This window comes from Hevea brasiliensis, chromosome 17, assembly GCF_030052815.1.
Source record: "Hevea brasiliensis isolate MT/VB/25A 57/8 chromosome 17, ASM3005281v1, whole genome shotgun sequence".
Taxonomy (NCBI): Eukaryota; Viridiplantae; Streptophyta; class Magnoliopsida; order Malpighiales; family Euphorbiaceae; genus Hevea; species Hevea brasiliensis.
Genome location: NC_079509.1, coordinates 9,926,806 through 9,941,324, shown reverse-complemented (window position 1 = coordinate 9,941,324; position 14,519 = coordinate 9,926,806). Strand labels below are relative to the sequence as shown.

Below are 14,519 nucleotides of genomic sequence, written 5' to 3'. Positions count from 1 at the left end.
GGAGTATAATGCGAAATGCAGCTGGGTTTTCTTCAGATACCACATACCAATTAAAACAAAAAAGGGAATTCATAAGCTCACTCATAAATTCAGGGCCTATGTGTTCTCAGATGTGAGATTCTTTCTATTCCTGAGTAGCACCTAAAATAGATAGAGCGTGGAGATGTTAGTAACTTTGAAATCGTCACAGAGATATTAATTTGGCCCTGTCCATGTCAAGTAGAGAAAGGGAATCTGTCATGATAGCTTACGCCATTGTGTAAGCTTTCCAGTTTCCATAATTTATTATCCATTATGAAAATTGGCTACTATTACACATACCTGCAGAATGCTTTAAAGGCCAAGAAGCAATTTCCACAGATGTCCATCCCTCAACACATCCACTTACACCACCTTCTCTAACCTCGTGCTTCTATAATTATCAACCCATTGAACAATCAAAACAGCTTATCTAAGTTTCATTTTCGGTCCCCCTTTATCATATGTGACCTTAAGAAAATTTTATGTAACGTTAAAATTTTCTTTTCTTTAATTTATGAAAAGAAAAGAAAAGAAAAGAAAAGAAAAGAAAGTCTCCTGTCAAAGCGCCAACAACGGGCGAGGATATGGCCTCAAAAAATAATAATGGGTTTTGAGGCCGGTGCTATTGGGCCGGCTCTGTCTGTGGATCGAAGCGAGTAGCGAGAGTATGTGCATAAACGGAGAGTGGAGATCATAGAGGTGGAGCCGACCAAATTCAACAAAAGAATCGGCCCCAAAAATCACGGGATTCTTCCGTTTATTTATCCAATGTCAACATAAGCTTGAGCAACAAGAAACATTTCATTCCTTTGTAATATTACTCTACTGCTTATCTACCATAACCCCGTGGTCATTCTTCATTTGCTCAAATCACGGGATTCTTAAGGTTCGTTTTTTTTTTTTTTTAACCGCTCATGCATACTCAATAGCATTTTCAACAGAACCATGTAATGAATTATTATATGTGGTATTATACTTAAATCTATTTTAGTGCTTGTACAAAAGTGGAAGCTAAACAAATAATAACTAATTAGAATATAATTAAAATAATAATATTCCAAACAATGCTATTAAATTAATAATTTATATATTAAATTTTTTAACAAATAAAATAATTTCAATTATTGTTATATTATAATTATATTAGATATAAATAATTTTTTTGTCATATTAATGGGCTTGACTATAATGGATTGAAATATTAAAATAATTTTATTTATTTTATAAAAGAAAATTGATAAAAATTAAGATAGTTAAAATATTTTATATATATATATATAAAATAATATGATTTTTATAATATTATTTTATAATATTCTCACGTGATATTTTTTACTTTTTTAATTTTTAATTAATTAATTACTTTAAATTATAATTAAATTTTAATTCCTCAATTATATATGAAATTATAAATTATTTAATAGTTACAATGTATTAACATATATTAATTATACATATTTATATATTTATACTTATTATATATATATATATTATATAAATAAAATTTATTATTTTATTATAAAATCTTTAATAAAAAGTTTGAGATATAAAAATAATAAAAATAAAATATATAATAATTAATAAAAATTTAAGATATCATATTATTTTTATATATTAAAATTAAAAATATATAAATAAAAATTATTAATACCTATGTATATTAATACGAGCAATTTCTTAATTTATATATTATAATTAAAGAATTTCATTATTAATTAAAGAAATAATTTGATTCAATCTCACATGTTTTTTGTAATGAAAAATTAAAATAATATTTGCATTCCCATTATGAAGGAAAATATTAATTAAAAGGTATATTCTATAATGACTTTATTTAAGACAAAGTAAAATTTATTTAAAATAAAGTAAAATTACTTAATTACAATAAATAAGATGATGTAATAAAATTTTATTAATAAGTTGTCATATTTTTTCATAAAATAATAAATTATAAAGAATTTATTAACTTAATGAAAAAATAATTATTACAGAAATTTTATGTAATATAAATGGGTAATATATTTTTATAATTTTTTAATATAACTTATTGCATATAATTTATATATTAAAATTTTTAAAATGTATTATATATGTGTTTTTTTCATATTAAAAAATTTTATTTTTTTAAATTAATATTTTTTTCATAATTAATAATTTTATAAAAAATATTAATTTGTAAAAATAAAAATTTTATTAAATTATTTTATTTTTCATAATAAAATAATTTTATTTTGAAATATATTAAATAATAAAAAAAATATATCTAATTAATAATATAAATAAATAGAAATTTAGTGCCTATTCTTTGAAAGTTAAAAAAATTTTTTTTGAATAAAAGTATTATTAAATATTGTTAAACAAATAATTTAAAAAAATAATTTTATTATTTTAATATTTTTATTATTAAAATTTATTATATTTAATTTTAAATTATTTTTTAATATATTTTTTTATATATTTACGAAAATAATTTTTGTAATAAAAATTTTAATAATAATATTAAATAAGCTCTTGGATGGTTAAAAAAAAAATAAAAAATAAAAAAAATAAAATAAAATAAGGGAAGGGACTTGTTCACCCTAAACGCGGCCACAGCTCCCCGTTCCCATTTCTTGGAAAAAATCCAAGCGTTGACGGCGCAGAGAGGAGAGCCGCCTCTCACTCTCTACCCCCCTCCACCTCCCAAAACCAAAAAATAAAAATCTCTACTTTTATTTCCTCTTCATTGGCTCGCCCAGAAGCATATCCATCAGTTCAGGTACCCGTTCAGGTACTCCCAACGACCATTGAAATATTTATGTTCGCTTGTGCATATCATTGTCATTGTTTACTGGGCTTAAGTTGTTCTGCATACTCTTCTTGTAATTGTCATTTGTTTTCTTTTTCATTCGGCTTGTGGGTTTTTCCATTTTTCCCATTTTCTTTTGTGTTTGGTCAATATGGGTGATTCGCAGTATTGGTTCATTGTAATTTGCTTGTTCTTTATATCGTGTGCAAGTTTGATGCGATTGGTGTTCTTGCACGAAAGAATGCACTTTTAGGGAGTAACGTTATGTTCTTTTTGTTGATTTACTTGTTTTAAACGGAGCACCTTGACAACTGAGAGAGTGCGGATGTGCAAAAGAATACAGCTTGATGATTACTCGAAAGTGTGGACTATTCGTGTTTGATGTAAATTTGTAAGGATGTTTTAAAAGAAAATAGTTTGATAGTACAATATTTGTGTTTTTGTTAAGTTAGTTGCTTCTTGGTGGGGTTTTGTTAGTAATTTGAAGTACCATTATCATGCATTTTGACAGATGATTCCTTAGCTTTTGTCGCTTAGAGTTGGAGGATGAAGAAGTAATTTCTAATTAATGAATGGATCATGCGATTTAACATTTTTGTTCGTGGAAGTTTTACTGTAATGTAATTTTTTTTTCCCTCTCTATCTGGGTCTACCTGATTGATGTCAAAAGCACAGTGATTTTGGAAGGAGGTCCCAAAATAGACAAAGTTCAGGGTTTGGAGCAGTTGAAATATATGCATTATTGCATAAGCACGTATTCATGTAGTCTCTCATTCTTATCACTATTTTGTGCAGCATCTTGGTTCTTTAGTTTGCTTTGATGTTGACCAAGTAGAGAAGCAACTGCCTATCTTATATGGTGCACCTTCAAAATGCTTGTTTTGAAGAATATTTAGAAGGAAAAACCTTCTTTCCCATTTTTATTTACTACATACTGCCTTCTTTCCTTCTTTGGGCTTTGGGGGGCCGGGGCAGGGCGGGTGTATATACCATGATTGTTACTGCTGTAATACTCATCTGCTACATTCACCATTTTATCAATGCATATGCTATCTTGAGACCTTTAATTATATATATGTCACAGAACTTTAAAATTGCACACCATCTTGCTGTGGTCACTGCACATTCCATCACTGCCAGATGCATCAGCATTACATCCATTTATGTAATTTCTGCCATCAGACCCCTTTTCTTTTTTGCATCTTCTGCTTCTACATGTCTCCTGTCATCTTTGCAAGGCTAGTCCTCTCTGTTTTTTCTCTAAGGCCCTAGATCATATATTTAGAAAAGCAGAATGAATTAATTACTTGTTTTTTGAGATAAATTACTAAATAAATGCATGATTTTATGGGAACATACGTAGGATGTGACTTCCCTTCTGAGTATTAAGAAGTGCTCCTTCAAGCCAAAAAAAAGGGCAGTACTCAAAAAGAGCATTGGGATAAAACACAGATTATGTAGTTTCCACAGGTATTCACGAAAAATTGTAATAAGAAACACAACAGGGAGAGTTGTTATAAGAAATTCTATGTTTGTGTTGTGGGGTGGGGGGGGGGGGGGGGGGGAAGGGGTGGTGTTGAAGAGGAGTATAATTGCATAAATAATATAGTTATTCCACCATGTTTTCTTTTGATCCTCTTCAAATGTGCTTCATTTATGGTAATTTTACATTTCTACAAAATGAATAAGCTCTATTGCTTGCTCTTTACTATCGTGGTTTTGCAATAACACCATAAGTTGTAGTCCTAATCAACATGAATATTATATATGGTGATGTAGCATGTAATATCAGCATGGACATTATGTGGTGCCAAAAATAAAGCTCTATTGACGATTTATTTTTAATTGGATGCATAAAAGTCAGAATGTCTTTGCAGCTGATTGATGATCTGGTGGAGGAGGTTATTTGTTTCCATTTTTTATTAAGATTTAATGGAGCAAGTGGCTTGAGTGTGAACTAGGAGTAATGAAAATAGAGAGGGCTATTTGGCTTTTAGTAGGCCTGATGAACAGATTTATGCCTTGATTCTTTCAAAATATTAAGTTGCATTTCCATTATTCTCTTCATTGCCTTTTCTTTGAAATAGAATATTTGTCATTTTTATTTCCTTGTCTATTGGGTTGTTTGGTTGCTCTACATATTGGTCATTTGCAGCCACTGAAGGATTTGGCTTTCGTGGATACTGGATAGATGAGTAGGCTATCCTTGTATTACTGTTGTTGGCACATGAGCAAACAAATGATAAGAATTATTTATTGAGCTGTTCAGAATGTTATAAAGTTAATGTCCATGGTAATTACTCTTTCATGGAACCATTCTTATTACTGTTGTTTCTGTCATTGCAGATCATGTTACGTGCAAAGCAGCTTAGTAACCTCTCTAGTAATGCAAGGTCATTTTTTATTAGTGGATCACGGTCTAGTGCAGCAGATGGTAGTTCATGCACTTGCTCTGAAGATGAAACCTGTGCTCCAAGAAGGCAGCAAACAAGAAACAGTGTTTTACCTGTACAGAAGGCACCCGCCATAGCACCCAAAGCTTCTGCAAGTGTAGAAACCTCTGTTTTAGGAGATGCTGGAAAATTATTGGGTCTTCATAAAGTTGAGAGTGCCGAGCACCCAACTTTGCCACAAGCGGTGTCTGCTCCTAGTTCTTTAGGGAGGACAGTTTGCGTTAGCTATGCCAGTGGCATTGATGCAGTTGAGAAAGATGTTGTGGACCCTTCAACTCCAATTTCAGACCAGATTACGAAAGCAGGTATTGCAGCAGTTAGTTTTCTATCTGATTTGGTAAACTACAAAATTCCTATATCTGATGGAAGTGGAATTAACACACCTAAAAACTGCATGGTTGACCCCACCAGGCCACATTCCACTCTAAAATCTTCGAATGTGAAACCCATCAAGAGAGAGAACTTTTCTAAAGTTCATCCAAAACCATCTCCAGAGGCAGTAGTCCAGTCCAATATTAGTAACCGTAACATTTCAAAGGATAAAGGTGACAAATCAAGTTTTATTGGAAGTTCCAAACATGTTTCAAATACTACGTGTGGTAGTTTGGTGGAAACACAGAGCATTGCTTTGGGTGCATGTGATAAAAGGAGAAATAAACCTCAGAGACCAAAAGCCCAATCAAATCAGTTCATGAAAAATTTTAATGCCAATGTACAGGCTCCAGATGCAAAGATTGTGGAGCACTTCTGTGAAGATCACAGAACATTCTCAAAAGATGCTAAAATTACAGCTGTAATGGCTACAAATACCAGACAGTTTGCAAGCAGCAGGCACATAGTGGAAAATGTTTCTCAGTTACTCAGACAACTAAGGTGGGGACCTGCAACAGAGAAGGCTCTTGGAAATCTTAATTATTCAATGGATGCATATAAAGCAAACCAAGTCCTTAAGCAGCTTCAAGATCATACAGTTGCTCTTGGATTTTTCTATTGGTTAAAACAGCAACCTGGGTTCAAGCATGATGACCATACTTACACAACCATGGTTGGCATCCTTGGCCGTGCAAAGGAGTTTCGTGCAATTAATAAATTGCTTGATCAGATGGTCAAGGATGGATGCCAACCTAATGTTGTAACTTATAACCGTCTTATTCACAGTTATGGTCGCGCAAACTACCTGAATGAAGCAGTTAATGTTTTTAATCAAATGCAGAAGGCAGGGTGCAAACCTGATCGTGTTACATACTGCACACTCATTGACATTCATGCGAAAGCTGGGTTTCTTGATTTTGCTATGGAGATGTACCAAAGGATGCAAGCTGCTGGCCTTTCTCCAGATACATTCACTTATAGTGTTATGATAAACTGCCTTGGAAAAGCTGGCCATTTAGCTGCTTCCCACAAGCTATTTTGTGAGATGGTTGAACAAGGATGTGTTCCTAATTTAGTCACTTATAATATCATTATTGCTTTGCAAGCCAAGGCAAGGAATTACCAGAGTGCATTAAAGCTTTACCGTGACATGCAGAGTGCTGGATTTGAACCTGACAAAGTAACTTATAGTATAGTTATGGAGGTGCTGGGACACTGTGGTTATCTTGATGAAGCAGAAGCAGTTTTTTCTGAGATGAAAAGAAAGAATTGGGTGCCTGATGAGCCTGTCTATGGCCTTCTGGTAGACTTGTGGGGAAAGGCTGGTAATGTTGAAAAGGCTTGGGAATGGTATCAGACCATGCTCCATACTGGCTTGCGCCCAAATGTGCCCACTTGCAATTCCCTTCTTAGTGCATTCCTACGCGTGCACAGGCTTGCAGAAGCTTATAACTTGTTGCAGAGCATGTTGAATTTGGGTCTAAGCCCTTCTTTGCAGACATATACATTGCTCCTTAGTTGTTGTACAGGGGCGCACTCACCATATGATATGGGGATATATTGTGAGCTCATGGCAGTCACAGGCCACCCTGCACATGTGTTTCTGTTGTCTTTGCCATCAGCCGGACCTGATGGTCAAAATGTGCGGGATCATGCAAGCAAGTTCTTGGATCTGATGCATAGTGAAGATAGAGAGAGCAAAAGGGGACTAATAGACGCGGTAGTTGATTTCCTTCACAAGTCAGGGCTCAAGGAGGAGGCTGGCTCAGTTTGGGAGGTAGCTGCACAGAAGAATGTATATCCTGATGCTGTTAAAGAGAAGAGTTCTTGCTATTGGCTTATCAACCTGCATGTTATGTCTGATGGTACTGCTGTGACAGCATTGTCACGGACGCTTGCTTGGCTTCGCCGTCAGATGCTAGTCTCAGGGATTAGTCCTAGTCGTATTGATATAGTGACTGGATGGGGCCGACGGAGCAGGGTTACAGGATCTTCCTTAGTGAGGCAGGCAGTACAAGAATTGCTGCATATTTTCAGCTTTCCCCTTTACACTGAAAATGGCAATTCTGGGTGTTTTGTTGGGTGTGGGGAGCCTCTTAGCAGGTGGTTGCTCCAATCTTATGTGGAGCGGATGCATTTACTGTAAGCAGCTGATATTTTATTTTCGTTGTTGCTTATGCACATTTTTGTTGCAGTCTCATGTGCATAATTCTGTATTTATGTGTTTCAAGTTACAAGATACCTTCTTGCTGATTTTTGATAGTTTTGCATTCTGCCGTAGCTCTTGGCTTTTTAGAAACATTGACTTCTTGTTCTAGTTATATTGTGTGCAAGTTCAATCATCTAGCTAGTTTTTTTGAGGCCATTGCTCTAGTGTTGAATCATTCACCTCCTGGTACCAACACTATTAAATCAAAGTCCCAACGATTGCCACTGGCAAATAGAAACCTTGGAAAGGATAGGGAAGAATTGCTGCGACTAAAACAAATAGGTTCAATGTCATGGAAAAAAAGAGATGAAGGGAAACAGATAATTGTGAAAAAGTACAAAATTGATTATTTGGTAAAGGGAAATCAAACACGTGGAAATGGGTTTTTCCATAAACAGTAAGTTGGCCAACATCCGATCCTAACAGTCGATCCACCTAATACATAAATGAACTCATAAATTATTTTAAAAAAAGTCTAGTACAATTTTAATATTTTATTTTTAATTATTATAATTATAATTTTTATCTTTATATATTACACTCTTTATTTTTTATATTAATATATATATATATATATATCAAGTAATATATTTTATTTTTTATCAATAAATTAAAAATCATATAGTAGTTATAAAAAAAATAAATGATATAACAAATTAAAAATGAAAAACAGTGATGTAATAAATTAAAATAAAAAAATAAAATATATAAAATTATTTCTAAAGCCTAAAAAAAAATAAAACTTAATTTATCTCTTGTTTTTATTTTTATTGGAGAGGTGTAATTTAGTCCATTGATTCAACTTAGTCCAATTTCTCTAAGTTGTATTACACGCATTATTTACTAAATATTTAATTATTTTTTATTTCTTAAAATTAAAATATTATTTAATATTTTATAATTAATTAAATTAAAATATAAAAAATTAAATTTTTATTAAATGTTATTAATTAAAATGAAATATAAAAAATATATTATTTTATATTTTCATCAATTAACATAAAAATTATAAAAATTATACTTCATTAAATTGAAAAATAATAATATATACATTTTTTCTTTTCGTATAATTAACTAAAAGTAAAAATTATGATAATAATAAATTTTTATTATTTAAATTAAAAATATTATTTTTTATATGTTTTAATTAAAATTAAAAATCTAAAAATATTATTTTTATATTTTCATATTATTAATTAATATTAAAAAGTAAAATATAATAAAATTAGCTAATTATAATTATTGAATTAACATTAAAAAAATAATTAACTATATTAAAAAAATAAAAAATAATTAACTAAGAAATTAACACTAAAAACATTAAAAAAAAAACAACTCATGCACCAAGCTACTATTGAATTATATATTCTTTAATTTTAAATAAAATAAAATAAAAATAAAAATAAACTAAATTAAATATTCTCGCAACTTTTAACATTGTATTTTCGCTAAAGCCAAAATCATAATTTCAAGAGGCATAATTAAAGATCTTTGCAACATTTCCATGGGAAAAATCATTACTACCTCAGTATTATAATAATTGATTTTGTACTAAAAATTCTGAGTACATTAAATACAAATATATTTTCAATAAATTTTCATATTTTGTTTAAAAATTAATAAAAATGTAATATTAATATTTTTATTAATTTAATTAAATAAAAAATTTAATAAATTTATAATTTAAAATTTAAAACATTATTATTTTATTAATTTAATTAAAAATACTTAGAATTATAGATAAATTACATTACAAATTTATATAAATAAAGAAAATGTTGATCCCAACTTCTTCCTGGTTGGGATAAAATTTTCTAAAAGGGCATAATTACCAAAAAGTTGACTTTACATTCACCATCTTAGAAGTATGAATATTCAAAAAAATTTATATAAATTTTTAATAACATCCTTATGCAATTGTTTAATTTTCTATTTCTTTTAGAATAAATTAAATTTTTAAGTTTTAAAAATAGATTCTTTTATTTATTGACTTTCACTGAAATAAATTATTTATAGCAAAATAATTAAATTAAATTCTCACACAATCAGACTTCATTTTTTTTTTAAGATGAAATTTTTTTCTAAGTCAAAAGAAATTGATTTATTTTATTTCAAATATGAGATTTAATAAAAAAAATAATTGAATTAAATTCTTTTAAAAATTTAATTTAAAAATTATATTTTTAAATATAAAAATTGATAAAAATAAAAAAATTGAATCTTTATAAAAATTTCAGATTCTAATAGGGATATAAAGTTTTAGTAATATAATTAGATAAAAAATAATAAGAAATTAGGTTGAAGGATAGTTTGCAGTATTCACCATTGTTTTTTTGAGAAATCAACGTGGCTGCAAAAGATACAGAGACAAATTTATATATAATACTAATTTAACTTTTAAAAATTAATATATTTATTTGTAAAAGTAATTTATAGGGGCAAACAAAGTCCCTCTTCGTTTTCTTTGTTTTTTTACATGTTATTTTTTCTTATGTTATTATCTTTTGTATTCATAATTTAAATTTTCAATTTATATAAATAATTTAAAATTATTGAAATATTTATAGTTAAGTAGTAGAAATATTTTCATCTAAGTTTATAATTTTTTTTCAAATTATTAATAATTAATAATATTATATTATTAAAATTTTTAATTATATATTAATTTAATTAAATTGCAAGAAAAATATAATTTTTTTTTAATACCTACAAATATTCTACAATAGGAATATATATATATATATATATATATATATTGTAACACCCCAAAATTTTAAATTTTATTATTTTATGAGTATTATTGATATTTTAATTTTATTTAAATTTTAAAAAATTATTTGAGATTTTTCGGATTTTAAAAATCGGGTTCGATTTTCCGAAAATATAAACTTTGATGATTTTTAATAATTTATTTAAAGACCACGTGGCAAAACTAAAAAAATATTTGGAGTCTACGAATTTTTCTGAGTTTTCTAGAATTTTTGGACCTCGTTTTCGGTCCCGAGGCAGAATAAAAATTTAAAATTTTGTATCCTGGATCGGACCGATCGAATCGGACCGGCCATTTCTTTTTCTTTCTTCTTCCTCCCCACGCGTCCCGACCCCTCTCCCTTTCTCTCTCTTTTTCTCTCTCCTCCCTCCTCCCCTGCCACCCCAGCTCGTCGGCGCGCCGCCTCACCCCTCCCCCACGGCCACCGAACGCAGAAAACGACTGGCGACACAAGACGCCGCGATCGCTCGCTTTTTCCGGCCAAAATTTGGAAGATCCGGCCACCAATCGGACCGGGTCTTGTGTCTAAACTCATCTACTCGTCGAGAGCTTTCCATAGACACCAATAACACTAAAATCCATTGAGCGGTTTGTCCAATTTTTACCCGGGAAATTTTAGCCCATTTTGATTTTTGGGCTAGATTTCTCACAAACCGTAAACCCCACGAGAAAACCGAGAGTACCAGAGCGCTCCACTCGTCGAGAGCTTCGCAGCGACATAAATTTCGAATTTTTCCGACAACGTTTTTTGGTGGGTCCCACGGAACTTCGCAGTGTTTTTCCGAGCATTAAATGAGCTTAGAAAATTTCGTAAAATTTATGTACTAACCCCCGTGTTGTGGGCTTCGTGTAGGTATCCTCAATTCGCAGAAATTCGACAGTTGTCCAGGTCTGTGAATTTCCGGCCAGACAGACTCGCTACCGGAAAAGTCTCCGAACTGGATCGAGGTTTTGGCTACCCCACCATTGTCAGACATCCCGAGCGCGTTCCCAAAGTCGGAATTCGCAAAGGTAAACTCGAACCTTGCTTTTTCGTAATTTTCTAGTGCTTAAATAGGATTAAAAATCTATAAAATATTCGTTGTAGCTTAGAAAATTATGATTCTTTTTGCAATAGCCTAGTAATATTGCTAAGAACTGCGGGGCAAAGTTTTAGAATTTTTAGAGCTTATTTGGGCAGTTTTTGCAAAAATAATCAATTATAAGGACTAAATTGAAATTTTACATATTGTGATCGATGACTGATTTGAAGGGCCCAGGAGGGGCTGTGTGATGTGATTAAATTGTGGATATATGAGTTGCGAATATAGAAGTGTGTTTTGAGCCCTTTTGCAGGTTGGGTAGGTCCTAGGTATAGGGGAGACTCTGCCGGATTTTCGGCACGACTTAGGACGTATTTGGTCTTTTCTTGATTTGTATTGAGTCATTTGTATTAAATAATTGTAATGTAATTGTTAGGTGAGCCGGGACAGCCTTCTTCTTCCGCCCAGCCGCCACAGTGACCGTTGTCAAGTCTGTGAGTAAAATATTAATTTTAATTATAATTTCACTATTATTATATGTTTAAGCATGCCCATGCATCACTTATATGCATATATCTATGTAGATAAACTTTAGGCACGATTTATGTTGCATTCATAACTGTAAAAGTGCCATGTATGTTGTTGTGGTAATTTGGAGCAGTGTGCGTGCGTGTGATGTGGTGTGGACTATGGATAGGACGGGTAGACACGGCTTGAGATCTTCGCTGGGACCCGGTCCTGCGGGGTAGACACGGCTTGAGTTCTTCGCTAGGACCCCGATTTGGTTATGAAGTGGAAGTCCGAGCTGAGTTCTTCTGTAGCACCCCTCACCCGACTACAGTGTAGCCGAGCAAAGTGTGCTACATTCGGTGCCGGAGCACCCTATCTTATCTTACTTTATTCCTTTCATAATTTGATCTCATTATATTTTAATATTAATTATTTTTCGACGGAGAAACCAGCGGAGTTTCCCCTATTTTATTACCAGTTGACGTATTTTACTATTTACCTGTTTGAAAGTTTCAATAATATTTTACAAATAAAATCTCATCAATTATTTTCATAATTTTCTCATATTTCAAATCTCATCCATACATTTCAATTTCATAATCATTTCCATACATTTCCATTCATACTCAATTCATATGTAAACATTCTCAAATTCAATGAGCAAAATTTTCAAATTTCCTTAATTTACATAATTTACAAAATAATTACAAAATTTCATAATTTACATGATGTATAAACTAATTATATATGAAAGAGCTAATTTATTAATTTACATCACATTTATATTAATTACCTATTCCTAATCTACATTATAATACAATATCTAGCATTTTATACAAAATATGATCTATATGGGCCCTATCTACATGCATTGCTGAGGAGGTGACAACCTTGAATACTCCAGCCACTTCTGCAGATCTGGACTCCAAAAATCTTAGTCAAAGTACCTGTGCGAGGAAACAAATCCATCGCGCTAAGCATTGCTGCTTAGTGGTGCAATAATAGAACAAGAAAATAAAATATACAAATAAAGAAAGAACGAAGCATAATTTGAATATTTAATAATCAATTTAATTTAATACAATGTGTCTAATATTAATTATCTTTTATTCTCATTTGTTTCGCTTTGAAAGCGCTTAATTCCGAAATTCAAAGGGATAATGTACAACATACAGAATTAATAAAAATACTCAGTTTATATTTATATGGTAATAGAAGGTACATTTAAAATATTTAGTTAAGTTATACCTATTTTTGCAACTCTTTTATCATTTTACTTAACAATTTTTATGTGGTTTGGATCGTTTCATAATTATAACTAATTCTTTTGAAGTCTTATTAACTCATTTATTTGATTTCTAATATTTTTAATTACTAATAGTCTTAATTTATTTTAATAAATTACACTGCCCAATTAACCTATGACAGGCTGACTAAACTGGATAACGGGTCATTGGCACTGGACACCGCGGTGCCTCGGGCCGTCATACCATGAGACGCGGAACGTCAACCACGTATGCAGTCAGTATGGCTAAAAAGCCATGATAACACATAAGCGGGCATAAAAGCCATGAATACAGGCATAAAGCCATGAATGTGGGCATAAAGCCATGAATACAGGCATAAAGTCTTTCGCAGTACTGCTAAAACAATACCCTATTGGCATGCCAAACTATCCAATCTGACATACATGTCTAGGCAATACAAGGGCACATAATATCATTAAATATTAATATATTGTGTTTTATGACTTCATTATTTCATTATAAATTTCAATTATAATTCATACATTCATTTGATCATTTATATGATCACAATTCACATCAATTATCCTTTTTATACCATTGTACTCAAAATACTTCTCCTTTCTACAATAATGAGAACTAATGTCTCATTCATACATTAATATGGTTCATTTATTCATTCTTTATGTTATTCATATTAATCACAATTCTAAACAATGGTTCACATATACCATTGTATTCAAAACATTTTTCCTTTTCTCATTTATACATTCAAGAATCTACTTATGTAATTGCAAATTTTATATTTCAAGTTGAGTTATTAATATTTTATGAATTCCATTTGTGATGGGCATATAAACCCTAACTATCTATTCACATCAATTAGGTGACCTATTTTTCATGTTTCAAGTAATCCATAAACATTTCATAGATTTCAAATTTATGGTCTTAATTCCTTTTTAATAATTTTGATTAGGATGCATAGTCTATACTTGTCATACAATTCTAAGCATTTAAACTTAGAATTGGTTATAGGTTTTCATCTTAATTTACTAATCATTTTGATTACTATTCACCTACTAGTCAACCAAAATGTTGACTTTTTTATACTTAATGGATATATTAATTCT

General features: G+C 30.8%; 1 protein-coding gene across 2 annotated transcripts; it reads left to right on the top strand.

Moving 5' to 3' along the window:
- The first annotated feature begins 2,609 nt into the window (after nucleotides 1-2,609).
- On the top strand, nucleotides 2,610-7,999 carry LOC110664002 (pentatricopeptide repeat-containing protein At1g18900). 2 transcript variants are annotated; one of them, XM_021823521.2, is made up of 2 exons: nucleotides 2,610-2,779; nucleotides 5,156-7,999. In XM_021823521.2, exon 2 carries the CDS (start codon nucleotides 5,159-5,161, stop codon nucleotides 7,778-7,780), a length of 2,622 nt encoding a protein of 873 aa, XP_021679213.2. In that variant the 5' UTR covers nucleotides 2,610-2,779; nucleotides 5,156-5,158; the 3' UTR covers nucleotides 7,781-7,999. The 2 variants fall into 2 exon arrangements, with proteins under 2 accessions (XP_021679213.2, XP_021679212.2); XM_021823520.2 differs by having other exon boundaries at nucleotides 2,610-2,791.
- Nucleotides 8,000-14,519: the final 6,520 nt, after the last annotated feature.

Coding starts and splice junctions, on each gene's coding strand:
- LOC110664002 (XM_021823521.2), top strand. CDS start 5,159: ATGTTACGTGCAAAGCAGCTTAGTAACCTCTCTAGTAATGCAAGGTCA.